Source organism: Hordeum vulgare, chromosome 5H, assembly GCF_904849725.1.
Source record: "Hordeum vulgare subsp. vulgare chromosome 5H, MorexV3_pseudomolecules_assembly, whole genome shotgun sequence".
NCBI classification, from domain to species: Eukaryota; Viridiplantae; Streptophyta; class Magnoliopsida; order Poales; family Poaceae; genus Hordeum; species Hordeum vulgare.
In genome coordinates, this window is record NC_058522.1 from 451,122,927 (window position 1) to 451,141,783 (window position 18,857).

General features: G+C 45.3%; 3 protein-coding genes across 3 annotated transcripts; 2 read left to right on the forward strand and 1 right to left on the reverse strand.

Annotated features, from left to right (window-relative positions):
• The first annotated feature begins 4,681 nt into the window (after positions 1-4,681).
• Positions 4,682-10,457, forward strand: LOC123398400 (sulfate transporter 1.2-like). The gene is made up of 14 exons (XM_045092876.1): positions 4,682-5,135; positions 6,738-7,096; positions 7,175-7,223; positions 7,319-7,526; positions 7,607-7,781; positions 8,214-8,279; positions 8,365-8,478; positions 8,571-8,687; positions 8,770-8,896; positions 8,985-9,271; positions 9,375-9,565; positions 9,706-9,791; positions 9,885-9,961; positions 10,056-10,457. Exons 2-14 carry the CDS (start codon positions 6,767-6,769, stop codon positions 10,197-10,199), a joined length of 1,971 nt encoding a protein of 656 aa, XP_044948811.1. The 5' UTR covers positions 4,682-5,135; positions 6,738-6,766; the 3' UTR covers positions 10,200-10,457.
• A 1,230-nt stretch (positions 10,458-11,687) lies between these two features.
• Positions 11,688-13,502, forward strand: LOC123396857 (pentatricopeptide repeat-containing protein At2g20540-like). Its single transcript, XM_045091651.1, has one exon. The coding sequence runs from the start codon at positions 11,688-11,690 to the stop codon at positions 13,308-13,310; it is 1,623 nt and encodes a 540-aa protein (XP_044947586.1). The 3' UTR covers positions 13,311-13,502.
• A 553-nt stretch (positions 13,503-14,055) lies between these two features.
• On the reverse strand, positions 14,056-16,186 carry LOC123398348. The gene is made up of 7 exons (XM_045092826.1): positions 15,530-16,186; positions 15,131-15,375; positions 14,986-15,041; positions 14,811-14,889; positions 14,591-14,729; positions 14,397-14,510; positions 14,056-14,263 (listed from the first exon to the last, which is right to left on the reverse strand). Exons 1-7 carry the CDS (start codon positions 15,776-15,778, stop codon positions 14,072-14,074), a joined length of 1,074 nt encoding a protein of 357 aa, XP_044948761.1. The 5' UTR covers positions 15,779-16,186; the 3' UTR covers positions 14,056-14,071.
• Positions 16,187-18,857: the final 2,671 nt, after the last annotated feature.

The window sequence follows — 18,857 nt, forward strand, 5'->3', positions numbered from 1 at the left end:
TGTGGATACATCGACAACACACTGTCCCTAGTGAGCCTCTAGTTGACTAGCTCGTTGATCGAAGATGGCCAAGGTTTCCTGGCCATAGGCAAGTGTTGTCACTTGATAACGGGTCACATCATTAGGAGAATGATATGATGGACAAGACCCAAACTATAAACGTAGCATATGATCATGTCAGTTTATTGCTACTGATTTTCTGCATGTCAATGTGTCTGTTCCTATGACCATGAGATCATGCAACACCCGGACACCGGAGGAATACCTTGTGTGTATCAAATGCCGCAACGTTACTGGGTGACTATAAAGGTGCTCTACAGGTATCTGCAAAGGTGTCTGTTGGGTTGGCATGGATCAAGACTGGGATTTGTCACTCCGTGTGACGGACAGGTATCTAGGGGCCCACTCTGTAATACAACATCACAACAAGCCTTGCAAGCAATGTGACTAAGGAGTTAGTTATGGGATCTTGTATTACGGAACTAATAAAGAGACTTGCTTGTAACGAGATTGAACTAGGTATGGAGATACCGACGATCGAATCTCGGGCAAGTAACATACCGAAGGACAAAGGGAACAACATATGGGATTAACTGAATCCTTGACATAGAGGTTCAATCGATAGAGATCTTCGTAGAATATGTAGGAGCCAATATGGACATCCGGGTCTCTCTATTGGTTATTGACCGGAGAATGTCTCACGTCATGTCTGCATAGTTCTCGAACCCGCAGGTTCTGCACACTTAAGGTTCGGTGACGTTTCGGTATAGTTGAGTTATATGTGTTGGTGATCGAAGTTTTGTTTGGAGTCCGGGATGAGATTCCGTACGTCACGAGGAGTTCCGGAATGGTCCGGAAACGAATATTGATATATAGGAAGTCCTGTTTTTGTCACCGGAAAAGTTTCGGGCTCATCGGTAGTGTACCGGGAGTGCCGGGAGGGGCCGGAGGACCACCGGGAGGGTTGTGACGACCCAAGAGGCTCATGGGCTATGAGAGGAGGTGGATCAGCCCTTGGTGGGCTGGCCTAAGTCTCTCTCAAGGGCCCATGCGAAAAAGAATGAAGGAAAAAAAGGCAAAAAGGACAAATTAGGAAGGAGTCCTAATAGGATTCCACCTCCCTTATGGGAGGTGGATTCCTCCCTTTTGGGTTCGCTCGAAGCTCCTTGGATTGGAGGCCAAGGCTGCCTACTCTCCTCTCCTCCTCCTATATATACTAGAGGTTTTGGGCTTTTTTGAGGCACAATTTAAGCCACGTGCTACCCTCTCCTCTAGTTTGTAGTTCTTCCTCTAGATCGGATTTCTGTTGTGCTTAGGCGAAGCCCTGCAGGAATAGATCACCACCATCACCGGCGCGCCGTCACGCTGCCAGAGAACTCATCTACTTCCCCGCCCCTCTTGCTAGATCAAGAAGGCGGGGATCGTCATCGAGCTGTACGTGTGCTGAATGCGGAGGTGTCGTTCGTTCGGCACTAGATCAGGATGGATCGTGATGGGATCGCGGGACGGATCATGATGAGATCGCGGGACAGGCTGCGAATTGGATCGTGAAGATGTTCCACTGCATCAATCGCGTTATATACGCTTCCTCTTAACGATCTACAAGGTATGTAGATTCACTCTCCCCTCTCGTAGATGATCATCACCATGGATAGGTATTGCGTGTGCGTAGGAAAAGTTTTTGTTTCCCATGCGACGTTCCCCAACAACTAATGGCATCCAAGTCATAACAGCGGAGGAGCACATTAAGGAAGTCTTTCGGAACACTCCAGAAACCTGAAAAAGGGGTAGGTACATGGTATGGTAAGTAAACCGACTCCAAAAACTCCAGATGAAAATATATTTTACTGGTTTTGGTATTTTTTTTAATATTTAAAAAGGATTCTAGGAGACCCCCTCGCCCTGGGCTGTGCCCTGATGGCTTGTGGGGCCATCGTGTGCCTCCTGGACTCTGAATTCTTCCCGGGCACATATTCTGACCTAGAAAAATTCATTATATATACTCCCGTGTGTTTTGACCACCGCATCGCGAGATTTTCCTCTGTTCTTGTTTTGAGCTATTTTTTTGGCAGGCCTAAGGATATGTTGTCTCAAGATTCCGATGGAGAGAGCTTTGTCACCCATTATATTTTGGACCCAAAGATCTTTGGGGATATATATCCCTACCTTTGGTCCACGGACGAGGAGGAGGACAATGGTTTGCAGGAAACAAAGGAAGCCAGCTTGGATGAAGATGAAGTTCCACTACCCCAGCCTGAAGATATGCATGTGGAATTCAGGAAGTCAAGTCTCCCAAACGCGGTAAATAAATCTAAGGACCAATTTATCCCGTCACATTTTCTGTAGGAAAGCAAGATGGCATTATGCAAAAATATATTGAAGCTTGAGCAAGAAAATGATGACATAAGGGAGGAGAATTTTACCCTCCAACGCAAGATGGAGAAGAAGAACACCCCTACTACACCACCACCATCACCTAAGGAGGATGCTTCAGTACATGGGCATGGGCACGACCCTTGGCTTGTCCCAAGCTTGGGGGAGGTGCCCCAGTATCGTATCACCATCACTTCCATCAGTACTATCTATCTTAGTTCGATCCTTAGTCGTTTCGTGATTTAGAGAAATAAATTTCAGATTTGCTTTGCTTAGAATTTTTGTTTTGAGTTTCGTCTATCCTTGTAATCGAGTATGTGAGTTCTATAATAAAGATTAGTTGAGTTTTAGTGTATTACCTTTGTGCACCCATCATCATAGCATGGCAATAAAAAGAAATATAAAAATCATATGCTCATCTCATGAGAAGTAATGACTTCACATAAAAAGGGTATAAGTGATAAAAGTTGTTGATAGTAAGCAAACATAGTATTAGTCATTGTTGCAATCTAAGCAAGATTATGATAGAGGAGAGGAGACTCGCATATAAATACACTATCTTTGACATCTTTTATGATTGTGAGCCTTCATCAAATATTATATAATGATCAAGTATTGATGTTGGACATGGAACACAACGTAATGATCATGGTAATTTATATTCACATATAAGTTATATGGTCTTCAATCCTTCAACATGTGATGCTTGCTTTAGATCCTTTGCTAGCCCAAAAAATCTACACTAAGTAGACATACAAGTACTACTTGTGCATTCGTAACCCTCAAACCCAGTTTCTCGCCATGAGAGTCCACCATACCTGCCTATGGATTGAGTAAGATCATTGAAGTAAGTTGTAATCGATACATTAAGCAATAAAAATTGCTCCTAAATATGTATGGTCTTTTATTGCAAGGGAAAATAACCTTTGTACGATCTTGTGATGGTAAAAAAATAAAAGCGATAGAGTGCATAATAAAGTTTGCTATCATAAGGGGCAATATAAAGTGGCGTTCCTTTGCATTAAGAGTTCACACATCCAACAAATTAAAAGCATATGACAACCTCTACTTCCCTCTATGAATGGCCTATAATTTAATTTTAAGAGTTCAATCTTGTACTTGAATCAATAAAGTTTATTCCTCTTTCAACCTATTAATCCTATAGTGGCAAGCACCAAGTGTTGAGGAAAGATTCAGATTTATATATCCAAGTGGATGCAGATGATCATGATTTATTATTGTTGACATTATCCTTGAGGTAAATAAGTTTGGTGGTGAGCCATTTAAGCCCCTATCTTCCTATGTGTCCTATGAAAACATGAGCTTCAAAAATATGCCTTGACCGTGAGCAATCATAGAAGATTATTTGATAGTTGAATACGCAAACTTGCCAAAAAGAAAGCTCTTATATAAACTTTCCTCTGGATTATGATGATTATGATTGCCCCTATGACTGAGAACATAGTTTGTTAATTAACAAGAAAGTTTGTGCTTCATACTTCGATAGTTGTGAATAGATTGGTGCTTATTTAGGAGAAGTTATATGTTAAAATACTTGCTGCTATATTAATATTCATGATGCTTTAATGCTCATATTCTGTTTTTATCGATACCCCCCTCTCTCTCCCTCCCTCCCTCCCTCCCTCCCGCTTACTTTTTAAAGGGGTACGCAAAAGATTCTAAAATGCCCTCGGGGGGCAAAGGAATAACACGCGGTGACATCCCAATTTTTACATTGCTCATGATTGTTCAATCCGGCAGCCGAGGTCGTTCCTGAGCGAGATCGTACGGTCCAAATCACATCAAGAAAAATATCCGACGGCATAGAGTCCCAAATCGTCGAGGAGCCTCGGGTTCTCCCCGGTCCTTATTTTTGGATTCGTCGTAAAGCGAGCCATTTACTCGCATGTATGGGTTCTTCTCTTTCTAAAACTGTTGTTTGGTTAAGATGCGTACCTGATGAAAGATGATCTTAACCTGCTGCGTGAGCAGGATTGCGATGGTCCTATATTTAAGTAATGGAGGTGCTCTATTCGCAAATATAAAAAAGAAACAGACAAGAGGAAACATCTCAACCATTTGTCCACCTCTCCCCATCCGGGGACGGCCCACCTGGTTGAAATGTACGTAGACGGATTCCCTCCCCGTCCTGGCAAACACCCAGCCCGGCCCGCTCCACACGGCCGAAAGCTACACCCTCGGACCATTCCAACACCCTGTCCCACACGCCGAGACTCATCACTTCCCCTCTCGTACAGTACGTCCTTGCCACTATTCCTCCACGGTCTAAACACACCGAAAACCATCCTTCCTTCCCTAGCCGCCGTTCGTCGGTCCCCGTAGACCCTGACCGCCGTGCCGTTGACCGGCGACCGGCGTGGCCCCGTCCCCCTGCGCGGCGTAGGGCGTACGGCTCCGGTTCCACGTACGGCCGTGGAGCCCGCGGCCGGCAACTTCCCAGCCATTTTGGGTTCGCCACGTCCAACGCTGCCGGCCTCCCTCTCCCGACTCCGCGCCGGTATAAACAACTCCCAGCAGAGATCGCGCTACCTTCCATTGCCGCTCTTTTGTCCGCCGGGCCTGTTTGTTTCTTCGGGACGCAGATCCTCCCGGCGCCTCCAGAAGCACAAGGCATATATATATATATATATCCGCCGCTCCCGCCGCGCCGACGCCGGGAGGAATGCGCCGTTCGTGGGCCGGTGAACCCTGAGCGCGCGGCGGCTGCATCGACCGATCACGGGGACCACTCTACATATCCGGTAAAATCCCTTCGTCCGATCCATCATGCGCATGTTCTCCCTTCCCCTTCAGTCCTTCGTGGTTCTTTTTTTTTTTTTTTTGAACAGCTCGTTGCATTTCGTCTGCTACCGCTGCGGCTGCGCGCTCCATCACTCTCTCTTTTCTATGGATGAGAAACCGGCAATTCACCGATACGTTTTGTGTGTTTTGTACGCCAGCGAGCAGTGCTTCGTAACTATTACCTCCCTTCCATATTAATTGACGCTCAAATGGATATATCCAGCACTGAAAATATTAGTACTTCGTTAGCATCCTGTAAGTAAGGTGCGACCAAGTGTTCTTGGTTCCATCCGCAGCCTAATGAAACTGCCCGCGTTTTCCAGGCGACAAATGCGCAGGTCCCAACCATTTTACAGCTTGTCAAGGATGAGATTGGCCTCCTGCAGGAGGCAGCTCGGGAGTAGTTGCTGTCATATTAGTACCTAGTTTGGTTTTCTGAAAATAAATATCAGTCACTGCTCATGATAAGTAAGAAGATTAAGGTTATCAAATTTTGCAGTACTCTTTAGATTATAATAAATCAATCCCTTCACTTGGAAAGAACTACCTCGGTTTGTTCATCTGTCTGCTCTTCCTCTCACCTTTGATTTGGAGAATTCTACAGATTTAGTACTATATGGAGTATGTTCTGTCATCTTACTTGGACTGTCTCAGCCTAGGCACAAACTTGATTCATTTGGCTTTTATTACTAATATTAGTTGCTCATCTATTACCATTGGGTCAGGATTCAAAGAGAATAGTTGGAACTTTCTACACCAATTATTGCTGTTTGAACAAGCCTGCTTGGAATTTCAGACCAACACCGCAAAGTCTTGTGCTTAGAAGAAACAACAGTCCACCATTATTATCCTCTGTTCACACTGAACTGAACAATACAGTCGCAATTATTTTTTCTTTCACTGTTAGAATGGGACAGTTGAGAGAAACAGATGGTTGTTCTATATAAGAGTCAGCATCAAATACCGAATAGATTATTCTGTTTTGAATATATCATAAATTTGATTCACCGTTGCTATCATTAGCTCCTCGTATGAAAGGATTTGCCTGATAATGGTCTGAGCTCAAGGTTCGTGTTCATCTTGAATTAGCATCACCTTCTCCCAAAACGAAAATTCGGGATAACTTGTACTACAGCAACTTATTGCTGATTCGATCTCTTCTACTACAAAAACTAGTTGCAACAAAATTTATATACCTACTTATCAGTTACTAGCAACAAAAGTAATGAAGGTTCAAGTTCATTCTATATTAAGATAATAATAATAAAAAGACAAAACCCATTTATCTGAGACCAGAGCAATCATTGAAACGATTGTCATGTGCGTCGTCCATTGCCAGATACCACTGTAAGGGCACCAACATTGTATGCATTTTTCATTCCCATTTTTTGGGAACATTTTCGTTTGATTGACCAACTTTGTGTGATATAGCAGTTGCATCATTCTGTGATGTCATTTAGGTGTCATTTATATGGTTATAATTTTTGCAATGTTGGAGTACCGTAAACATCTAACCTCCATGACCTCCCAAGTTACTAAAATTAATTCAACTCTTTCTCCAGGCTAACAAGAAGAAGTTCCAATAGCAGAGATGGTTCATCATATATCTGACGAGGCAGCAGATGAACCTAGCATCACCACACAGACACCGTCCGCTGGCCCATCTCAAGCACCACTGATGTACAAAGTGGGTTATCCCCCTCGGAAGAACTTGGCCACAGAGTTTACAGAAACGTTGAGAGAGACTTTCTTCCACGACAACCCGCTGCGTGAGTACAAGGGTCAATCCGGACCGAGGAGGTTCATGATGGGGCTCGAGTTCTTGTTTCCAATATTTGGGTGGGGTAGGAATTACAGTCTCAACAAGTTCAAAGGCGATCTGATAGCCGGATTGACCATCGCAAGCCTCTGCATTCCTCAGGTATCATCAAGGATGACTAGCCCACCTTGGCTTTCACTACTTAAACTGTGCCTGACACTGAATGTTGGACTCTAATAGGACATTGGCTATTCGAAGCTTGCTAATTTGGACCCGCAGTATGGGCTTTGTAAGTTCCTCCTCTTGATTCTGTTGTGGAGATTTGATGTGAAACATTTTAAGCTTGTTTTGCTATTATAATTCACTTTTGTTAGTTGGTTTCAGACTCCAGCTTCATTCCCCCATTGATATATGCTGCAATGGGTAGCTCAAGGGATATAGCGATTGGTCCAGTTGCTGTGGTTTCTCTTTTGATAGGTTCACTTCTACAAGCAGAGGTTGACCATGTAAAAAACAAGGAGGAATACATGCGCCTCGCTTTCACGGCAACCTTCTTCGCTGGCATCACTCAAGCAGCCTTAGGATTTCTAAGGTATAATACGCAATCATTTACTAAAAGCTTGCACATAATGTAGATGCACTGGACTATATAAGAGTTGGTATTTTTTCCAGGTTAGGATTCCTTATAGAGTTCTTGTCACATGCTGCAATTGTTGGATTCATGGGGGGTGCTGCCATTACTATTGCCCTGCAGCAGCTGAAATACGTGTTGGGCATCGCAAACTTTACAAGGAAAACGGACATAGTTTCTGTTATGGAATCTGTCTGGAGATCAGTTCATCACGGGGTACGTATCTCATATACTTAGCATTAACATGTCGATTTTATATCTTGGTGAGAACATCATGGGCTGCATTTTCTGGAATTATAAAAGCATCTTTGTAATAGCCAGAACTTACAAAAAATTTCATTATTAATAAAAGTACATCATGCCATGTTGATATGGAAATAACTTATGTTGGGGAAAAAAAACTTTTTGCAAGTGCTGATTTTTTTTGGATGTTTGCAGCTCTTTGTCATATTCATTCGGAAGCGGGCATGTGAATTTGTTTTCCTACTTTTTGTGGTCTTTTTTCTGGAATTTGTTTTCCTACTTTTTGTGGTCTTTTTTCTGGAATTTGTTTCCCTACTTTTTGTGGTCTTTTTTCTGGAATTTGTTTCCCTACTGTCTGTCTGAGTTATGTAAAGTATACTGACAAGGAGATGCTTGTATATGCAGTGGAACTGGCAGACAATTGTGATTGGTGTATCTTTCCTGGCTTTCCTTCTGCTTGCGAAGTTTATTGTAAGGATTTTTTTTCTTGTATCTTTACAACACGTTTAACATTTAAAAAATTATTTCATCCACTAAGGATGTTTGATTTACACAGGGAAAGAAGAATAGGAGGCTTTTCTGGGTACCAGCTATTGCTCCTATAATTTCAGTGATTCTCGCAACATTTTTTGTATACATTACTCGTGCGGACAAGCAAGGTGTTCAGATAGTAAGTGACTAAGTTAGTACAATTAAGGCTCAGTTATATGGACCATACACTGTTTGTCATGGATGAAAACTTTGTTGTCACTTGGTCATCAGGTGAGGCACATTGAACAGGGAATTAACCCATCATCAGTACACAAGATTTATTTCACTGGTCCATTCGTTGCAAAGGGTTTCAAGATCGGTGTTGTTTGCGGCATAGTTGGTTTGACAGTATGTATGCTGATATGAACACGTTTTTCTTGTCAAGTGCATCTCCAGATTTCTCATCAATCTGTGTGTGATACTTCATCAGGAAGCTGTAGCTATTGGAAGGACATTTGCTGCTATGAAGGACTACCAGCTAGATGGAAACAAGGAGATGGTAGCACTTGGAACCATGAACATAGTAGGCTCAATGACATCTTGCTATGTCACGACAGGTAACTCGGCCCTTTCTACTCAACAGAGCTGACAGTAAACTATCTGGAAAATACAGTGCCAAAACCTATATCCTGTATTTTTTTTCAGGTTCTTTCTCGCGCTCGGCAGTTAACTTCATGGCTGGCTGCAAGACTCCTGTATCCAATGTGATTATGTCCGTGGTGGTTCTTCTTACCTTGTTGGTCATCACACCGCTATTCAAATACACACCGAATGCAATCCTAGGGTCGATTATTATTTCTGCGGTGATTGGCCTTGTGGACTACGAAGCAGCAATTCTCATCTGGAAAGTTGACAAACTGGACTTCATTGCTTGCATGGGGGCATTTTTCGGTGTTGTTTTTGTATCCGTTGAGATTGGCCTCTTGATTGCTGTAAGGACCAAATATTATCTTTGATGGAAAAAAATGTACTAATATGTTCATGTCTTTTTGTGGAGACCTAACTAAACTTACTTCTTGTTCTGGGTATTACCAGGTAGCAATCTCATTTGCTAAAATACTTCTTCAAGTAACAAGGCCAAGGACAGCCCTACTTGGAAACCTTCCCGGCACCACTATATACAGGAACACCAGCCAGTATCCAGAAGCAAAACTTACTCCAGGGGTGGTGATTGTGAGGGTTGATTCTGCTATTTATTTTTCCAACTCTAATTACGTCCGTGAAAGGTAAAGATGATAAATTTACCACACATTATGACTTTAATTTGAAGACGGTAAAGCACACATGAAGAATGTGTGGTAAATTTACCACGCATGAATTCTGTAGTTTCGGCCTCATAGGCCTGATATCTGGTGCTCCATGGCAGAATTCTTAGATGGCTGACAGATGAAGAAGACAGAGCTAAAGCAGTGGGATTGCCCAAAATCAGTTTCTTGATTGTGGAAATGTCGCGTAAGTATAATTATATGTTGGTCTGAGAAATTTCGAACTTTTTTTTTTTTCAATCATTGTACTGATGCAGTCCTGTGAAAAATGCTGGTGCAGCTGTTACCGACATCGATACAAGTGGCATACATGCTCTTGAGGATCTATACAAGAATCTTCAGAAAAGAGATATGCAGGTACACCCATTCAAGCCACTCACACTTTCAAAAAACTATAACCTTGTTTCACTGGGACGCTGATAATGTTCTTTTGTATTGTGTGTTTTGACAGCTCATTCTGTCAAATCCTGGTTCCGTCGTCATAGAAAAACTGCAAGCATCGAAGCTCACCGAGCACATTGGAAGCAACAATATATTCCTCGCAGTCTCTGACGCCGTGCGATTCTGTACGACGAAGTCGATGCAGGAACCGTGAGTGAAATACTTCGGCAGAATGGCTGATGGCGCCGTGGTGGTAGTGTTGCAAAATAAGTACTCCCTATCCGTTTTATAATATAAGAACGTTTTAAACGTTTTTGACACTACACTAGTGTTCAAATGCTTTTATATTATGAAACCAAGGGCGTAGTGTTTGTGTTCCCTGTGATCTAAGCTGGGTAGCGCAGGATGATGTAGCTTTGTGGCAAATGTAGAAACATATAATAAGTTAAGGAGTTGCCCACGTCCAGTCCAACCAGGCTCACTTGGGCCATAAAATGTGCGTTCGGTTGACAACACAGTGGGCTGACTCGCATCCGCATGAAGCTTAAAGGAGCCGTTGACCTGACTCGCTAGAAACTGTTGAATCGGCAGTTTCTAGTCGGACAGTCTGAGGGCAGCGCAAGCTCGCACGCGCGGGGATAGGGCAAAAGCGAGTGGGGATGGCGGAAGATGGGGGACAACATGCAACGACAGCGGCGGGGTGCAGCACGCAGCAGCGACCACCACAATCGTCGCAGCCTCGTCCGAGGCCGTTCACCACGACGCACAGCTTGTCTCCGGCAACAAGCTCGCCGCGCGAGTATCTGATTGCATTTTCTTAATTTTGTATGGACCCAATTGCATTTTTTATATTTTTAAGGATCCGGTTGTAATTCAAAAAATATTTGGGTCCACCTGTCATGACCTATCAATGGTCAACCTAACAGTCAAACCTAACAATCAACCTCACGAGTGAACCCGAGCTGTCATAATAATGTTTAAAGTTAATTAACATAGTCATTAGTACAACATGATAGTTTCTGGGAACATCAAATCAATTTTGTGGTTGATTTTTGAAAGATTTAAAAAGTTAATACTCCTTCCGTTTCAAAATCCTTGACTTAGGTTTGTCTAGAAATAAATGTATCAAAATATTAAAATATGGCTAGATATATTCATATGTAGACAAATCTAAGATAATAATTTTTGTACGAAAGGAGTAGTTTTTTATGATCAGAATGCTATAGTTTTTTTTGAGTGAATTTTGCTTTTTACCCTACAGTTGTACACTTGTGACATTAATTAGTCTATCGAGTGGGAATTCGTCTATAATACCCTTTTTGGAAGCTTCGAACATTCGTTTTCTGATGCATGTTCATCAGACAAGGTGTGAGGTGACATCCAAGGTCCAAAAATATATGAACGACGACGATGAATGAAGCAGATGGACAAGAGAAGTCTAGACATGATCGTCAACAATGCCCTTTGATCTTTACAGATTTTTCTACGGATCAATAACTCAACATGCCGATCCTATCTAACGTAAACAAGAAAAATGTAAATATGAGAAAATACCGTGTTAAAAGTCATCAAAATCTGATATTTCGATAAAAGTTGCACTAGATGAGGTAATATGTGTCATAAATGTACAATTACGGGTAAAAAGCAGAATTCAGTTTTTTTTCCTATGTAGTCTTCCCGCGTAGAGAACACACCAAGCCAGATGCAGAGGCGGGAGCGAAAGCCAATCATGTCTGGCCAAGCCCCTCGTCGTCCTCCTCCTCCCCTCCCACCCGACCTGCCCCCTCACATCCCCTACTCCCGCGCGCTGCAGCAGCGCCTCTACCTCCTCGCGCAGCACGCCCGCCGCCGCGGCGGCGGTCCCCACCGGGGCGCCACCTCCTCCCTCCGCGCGCTCGACCAGCTCCACGCGCAGCTCCTCCTCAACGGCTTCCACCGCAAGCGCTTCCTCCTCGCCAAGCTCATCTCCCTCGCTGCCGCCGCCGCCGACTTCCCCCGCGCCGAGGCGCTCTTCCTCTCCTCCTCCTCCCCCTCCCCGCCAGCGGCCCCCACCCTCGCCAACCTCCTCCTCCGCGCCGCCGCGGCGTCCCGCGCGCGGCCTCCCCAGCTCCTCTCCCTCTTCTCCCGCCTCGTCGGCCGCCACGGGTTCCGCCCCAACGCATTCTCCTTCTCCACGCTCTTCGCCGCCCTCTCCGGCGCGGGCGCTGGGGCGGTCCCCCACGGAGCCGCCCTCCACGCGACCGCGCTCGCCGGCGGGTTCGCGCTGTCCAGCCCGCACGTCATGACCAGCCTCCTTGACATGTACGCCGCGGCCGGGCAGCTCGTGGATGCCAGGAAGGTGTTCGACGAAATGCCCGACAGGGCGGCGGCGGCATGGAACTGCATGCTCTCTGCTTACGTGCGGTGCCGTGAGGTGGACGCGGCTCTGCGTTTCTTCGGTGAGATGCCTGGGAGGGATGTGGTGGCCTGGACGACGGTGATAGCTGGGTGTGCCAATGCTGGGAGGGCAGCAGAGGCGGTTGATCTGTTCTGGAGCATGAGGAAGGCAAGGGTCAAGGATGACTCGGTGACGATGGTTGCCTTGCTGTCGGCGTGCGCGGAGTTAGGGGACCTGCGCCTCGGGCGATGGATACATACGCGGGTGGACCAGGAAGGCCATTTGCAGAGGACGGTGTCGCTAGACAATGCCCTCATCCATATGTATGTCAAGTGTGGGGCTGTGGAGGATGCGCACCGCATGTTTCTCGAGATGCCGAGGCGGAGTACCATCTCATGGACTACAATGATTAATGGGCTTGCGGTCCATGGCCGTGCCGAGGAGGCTCTAGAATTGTTTCACGGGATGGAGGAACGTCCTGATGGTGCAACGCTGCTTGCTGTGCTGTGGGCGTGCGGCCATTCAGGGAAGGTTGAAGACGGAAGGCAGTACTTTGGTAGCATGGAAAGGGTTTATGGGATCGCCCCAGAGATACAGCACTATGGATGCATGGTCGACATGCTCTGCCGCAGCAGACGATTGCATGAAGCACTCGAGCTCGCCGAGACAATGCCATTGCAATCTAATGAGGCCGTGTGGGGTGCACTATTGAGTGGATGCAAGAGGGAAGATAATCTTGAGCTTGCAGCCAAAGTAATTGATAGATTAATTGAGCTACAGCCTGATCGAGCAGCTGGGCACCTTGTGCTCCTGTCAAACATCTATGCGGGTGTTGGTCAGTGGGAGCAGGCTCGGATTGTGAGGGAAAGAGTGACTGCACTGCATGCCGGGAAGCCTGCTGGAGGGAGCTGGGTGAATCAAAATGAGACCAGCGTGTTGGTAGCATGAGCTCTATAAATTGTTTGGTTTCACTCACAAAACTTCACATGAAACATTGGGGCTTTGGGTTCCACACATGCAGTAATCATCAGAACTCGAGGGAGCGTTGCAACGTTGCAACCATCAGGTGTTTGCATTGACAGTTTTTCTCACAGAAGTATATTGACACAGTAATAGAGAAAAGTTCAGATCTAGAGAAGATAAAATGATCAGTCTGCCACACTCTTTCTTTTGACTTCTGGTGAAACTGTGGAGTTAGGCACCAGTTTCCATCTTTGCTGTTTCAAGGTTAGAACATGGTACATTCTGAGTTGCTATTAATTGTCTATACTTCTGTTTGCGGCACTTGCCAGATAATAAGTTAGTAACACTGCTAGAAATATGTATAGCTCCGTAAATTATACTAGTTGTAATGATGAGGTCTTTCAAGCTTAAACTTTTATGTCCATCTTATTCATTTTTGTAGGAAAAAAATGTTATGACAGCCCACCCTGCTGTCACAATCATCATTAAACACCAATGCAAAAATCATATAGCAGAAGTATGTGCACAAGCTGACCTAGTTCATCTAATTTCCCTTGCTGAATTTTTCTGATAGATACGAAAGCAGTCTTCTGGTATCAATTTGAAGAATGCTACTGTTTTCTCTTCTATGTAACCTATCCTGTACACTGTTTTTTATATCGGCAAGTTGATAGTTGCTGAATCTAACTCCTTCTGGATAAACTGAAATCAACTATTCGTTGGTAGCAGCAGGGTTGGTTCCAGTGTCACCCGAGAAGCTTATTGCATGTGCCAATGCCAATAGCAGCAGCAAGATGCCATGCAGCATGGATATAGGGTGTCTCTGGGAAGTAATCGTCGGCAATAAACAGCGCACCTCCTAAAAGAGATGACATCTTGTGCAGGTTATGTACCATTCTGAGCTCTGGTTCAACTGATGCTCTCTTTGCAAATGAAACCTGCCATGTAGAAACAGTTAGATTTACCCAGCGGTTTTCTTTCAACAAAGACTTACTCAACAAACTCGTTTGTTGATCACTGAAATGGTTTGTTTTAGACAGAATAATATGCCAGGTCATTTGGCATACTTGCCTCCATCATCCCGGTGTGGACAGCTGAAACCATGAAGGGCTGAAACGGCAGCAACAACGTTGATGCTGCCATCAGTAGTCCTGGGTTCTCATTCCTGACCGCCCTGGATAAACACTGCAATATAAAGCATATATGTTTGCTAATGTGCAGATTCTGATGATTCGACAAGCTTTCAGTGAGAAAATATAACTCACCAATGTAGTGGTGGCAATCATAGTATAGTCGGCCCATCGCAGGATTTTCCTGACTTCTCCTCGGGAAGAATGATACAGACCTGAAGCTATCCCTACTCCAACCAGAGAGTTGGCGTAGATGGCTGCGTTCAAGTTCTTCCTGCGGCACCGACTTTTCTTATTAGATGCAGACTCAGAGCAAAGAAGACGAAGAATCATCCTATCTCAGAAGATGTCTTGCCTTGGTGTCTGCAGTCCAAGGACGATGAAGGGCAGAGAGGTGACAACATTTGCAAAAGTTTCACCAGCATGCTTGTCACCTGATAAAACACAAAACCGTCAGGCAAGAGGCATCACCTGGCAAATAAGATACTGTGGTACCGGTTGCTGGGCAGACGGGATGGAAGCTGCCATACATGTAATGCTGCAGTGGATGGGCTTCAAGCATGAGGGCCTTTGCTGCCACAGTCGTCTGCAGTTGTTACAAACGCAGGATGTCAGATGGATGGCATCAGCTTAGTCTGGTGTTGAGTGCACTGCTCCTGATTAATGGCTGCTTACCGTATCAGCAATCTTTGATGTTGTTGTGCGACCGTTCTACCGCCATTTTGGTGTTCACAAGTCGGCGAATCGGTGAAGCTGGTCCGGACGGCTTCGCCTTCGCTCTGCGCCTGTGGCGGTCGACGGACAATCTGTACGCCGTAGAGCCCGTCCAAGATGCCTGGGGAGTTTCTACCCCTCTGGACACTCATTTGCCTTGCCCCTCCTCCTTGTGCTTGTCGATTTTTACTCCTGACTTCTGAGCCCTGCAGGATGGAGTCAGACATAGATAAACATAGCCGCAACCAGCTCTTCCCTTCGTCCGGTGAGACAACATATTTCTTCTTTCTTTCGAGGTAGTTAGTTCCATATGGTTGCTGTTGGGAAGAAACTAACGCAGTAAGAATGTATGGAGCGCACCTTGGCTATACACGTCTGGCTACGCGAGATTGCAGCGGACCTTCTGCCTCTTCTCCGGCGGGCGTTGGTGGCTGGCCCGGCCGGCGACGGCGAGGGGAATAAATAGCGTATGGGTGTGAAGTTGTTGGAGAGCGAGAGGCGCCAAGTCATGTGGGGAGCAGAGGATGCCGATTCCAAACGGATCTTCCCTCTGCTGCAACGCGGCCGTGGCGCTCGGTCCGAATATCCTATCAGCCCACGGCGCGGCATCGTCAAAACTTACACGGAAGACAATTCCATGCAGGCGAAATACTACGTGGATTCTGAATGGCGCCAACCGAGTGATTAAGACCCAGACAAAGTTGAAAACTTGGGCTAATGGAACTACGGAACGTCTTGCGATGGCGGAGGCGTGAAAGGTACAGCTAAAAAGGAAACTTTGGCGAACATCTTATTGAGCGAAAGGCTTTTTTTTTTTTTTTTGCAAAAATGATTCGGATCAGTTATCAAAGTTCGCGAAAGTACAAAGCACCTCAACCATAATAAAATTTAATTCAAGATTTCATGACCACAGGTCGACCACTACCGTCATCAAAACGAGCCGTTGATGCGAATCTGTTGTCACTCCCCTACCGGGGCCGGCTTGACCTTGTTAATGACAATTTAAAAAGTCTTAGTACACATGCCCTAAGGACCCATGTCCTGCTGCACATTTTCTAAATAACATCAGTCGTATGTATATGCAGTTGAAGCGACGTGTGATGTGTTGAGTAAATAGGTAATTTTCCGAGTAGATTAATCCACAAAATAATAACTAGCATGGTATTGACTAGACTAATGACATACTGATCTTGAGCTAACCTAGCACATACTACGCATATAGTGGATACATCTATGCAAACAAGTAGTACTGCTAGAATAAATACGAACAAGAGGATAAACGAGTCATACCCTCCAATCGGCCAGTTGGTCGTAGCAGCAGCAGCGGCGGCGGCGGCAGAGGTACTCTGCCGTCTTCTTCTCGGCTTCCTCGCGGAGACGATCAGCTTCGCTTGGTGAAGACATGGCGATGACGAGGGCGACGCGGACGTAGACGAAGCAGACGGACGGAGGCGAGGACCGGCAAAAATAAGCGCGTAGGTATGAGCTCGGCTCGGCTCATTCCCGCGTCGCGTCGCGTCGTGACGAGGCGTGGCGTGGCGAGGCGGGCGGCGGAGGAGGAGTGCGCGAGGGCACCTTCTCTTCTCACTCTCCAATAGCATGTGGAAGAGAGACCCTTATAAAGGGGTCCAAACTCTCCTCCACTAGCGGGGTGGGACTAAACTCCCACCACCTTGCCATACCACCACCTACATGGGCCCTTGTAGATTTTCTGAAATTCTCTAATGGGCCTAAGGCCCACCTCCAAATTTCAACAATCCCCCACCAGATCTCAAGGGCACATCGTGTTCCCTCGTTCCAATCACTGTTTTAATATACCAGCATTTCAGTGAAGACCTGTTAAGGTTGAGCTTCACCTAGAACAAGTAGCTACACCCCTTCACAACTGAACAATGGACTATGCCTTAAATTGTCAGTTTGGCGTAAAGGAGCTTCACCACAAGTCTTACTAGTACTAGGCTGCCGAAGGTGACCCCTCGGGTGGAGCATATTAGTCACACTCCTGACCTATTCATGAGTTTACTAGAGATCACCCAAATCTCATAGACTGTGACCAGCAGTCAAGCTCATATAGGTGTGTTCCTCCAAAGATCGCTCTGTAGGACAGCATCTTGCTTACATATAAGCTTTAGAACACATTAAGACAGTAGTCATCCTACCATACAGTATCCGAGAGTATTGCATCTCCAACGGAGTGGGTTAGTAAAGTTACTCTCCTCAGTTCACCACTGGCTTGTTTTCCCAGGTCCTACTTCACGGGATCTCCGATCATATAGGTTAGGTTACTACCATGGCAACTCATGTGGGTCTCATACCCATCTCCCTCGATGCACTATCTATCACAACACGTGATAGCCCTTTAGTAAAGGGATCTGCCAGATTCTTAGCCGTTTGGATATAATCCAACGCTATCACTCCGGAGTTTCTCAAACGTCTGACAGACTTCAATCTCATTCTTATATGTTTGTTGGACTTCATATTGTCCTTTGAACTCTTCACTTTAACAATAACCGTCTGATTATCGCAGTTCATAAGGATAGCCGGAACCGGCTTCTCAACCACAGGTAAGTCCATCAAAAGATCTCAAAGAAATTCTGCTTCGACACCAGATGTGTCTAATGCTATTAATTCTGCTTCCATTGTCGATCTTGTTAAGATCGTTTGCTTGCAAGACTTCCAGGAAACAGCACCACCCCCAAGAGTAAACATATACCCAGTAGTGGCCTTCATCTCATCAGCATCAGAGATCCAATTCGCATCACTATACCCTTCAAGTACTGATGGGAATCCCGTATAGTGAAGCCCGTGGTTGACAGTACCTTTCAAGTAGCGCATAATTCTTTCAACAGCACGCCAATGAACATCGCCCGGGTTTGCAACAAACCGGCTAAGTTTGCTCACAGCAAACGCGATGTCAGGCCTCGTTGCGCTAGCTAGGTACATAAGTGAACCGATAATTTGAGAGAATCTCAATTGATCTATAGCTGTGCCTTTAAACTTTCGAATAAGCACACTAGGATCATATGGTGTTTGACAAATCTTGCAGTCTGAATATCCAAAGCGACTCAAAATCTTGTCAACATAGTGGGATTGCAGAAGTGTAATCCCACCCTCATCATCTCTCAACAGCTTGATGTTCAAGATAACATCAGCCACCCCAAGGTCCTTCATCTCAAAGTTTTGAGACAGAAAAGACTTAACCTCCTCAATTACTTTGAGGTTGGTTCCAAATATCAGTATGTCATCAACATACAAGCACAATATAACTCCTTCGCCCCCACCATGGCGATAGTATACACATTTGTCAGCTTCATTAACAACGAAGCCAACAGATGTCAGAGTTGTATTAAACTTCTCATGCCATTGCTTAGGTGCTTGTCTCAGACCATATAAAGATTTCAGCAACTTACACACCTTTCCTTCCTGACCTTCTATCACAAAGCCATCTGGCTGTTGCATATAGATTTCCTCATTTAGCTCTCCATTCAGGAAAGCCGTCTTAACGTCCATTTGATGAACGAGAAGACCATGAGAGGCCGCCAATGAGAGTAGTACTCTAATGGTGGTCAGTCTAGCCACAGGTGAATAAGTATCGAAGAAATCTTCCTCTTCTTTCTGGGCATAGCCCTTGGCCACAAGCCTAGCCTTGTACTTTTCAATCGTACCGTCGGGCCTAAGCTTCTTTTTG

What these genes read in the sequence shown, in the direction of transcription:
- LOC123398400 (XM_045092876.1), top strand. Translation starts at nt 6,767, where the DNA reads ATGGTTCATCATATATCTGACGAGGCAGCAGATGAACCTAGCATCACC. An exon ending in ATCTTGCTATGTCACGACAG is followed by an intron (nt 8,897 to 8,984) that starts GTAACTCGGCCC and finishes ATTTTTTTTCAG; the next exon opens with GTTCTTTCTCGCGCTCGGCA. An exon ending in TCTAATTACGTCCGTGAAAG is followed by an intron (nt 9,566 to 9,705) that starts GTAAAGATGATA and finishes GCTCCATGGCAG; the next exon opens with AATTCTTAGATGGCTGACAG.
- LOC123396857 (XM_045091651.1), top strand. Translation starts at nt 11,688, where the DNA reads ATGCAGAGGCGGGAGCGAAAGCCAATCATGTCTGGCCAAGCCCCTCGT.
- LOC123398348 (XM_045092826.1), bottom strand. Translation starts at nt 15,778, where the DNA reads ATGCCGCGCCGTGGGCTGATAGGATATTCGGACCGAGCGCCACGGCCG. An exon ending in TGATTGCCACCACTACATTG is followed by an intron (nt 14,511 to 14,590) that starts GTGAGTTATATT and finishes TTTATATTGCAG; the next exon opens with TGTTTATCCAGGGCGGTCAG. An exon ending in TCCACACCGGGATGATGGAG is followed by an intron (nt 14,264 to 14,396) that starts GCAAGTATGCCA and finishes TCTACATGGCAG; the next exon opens with GTTTCATTTGCAAAGAGAGC.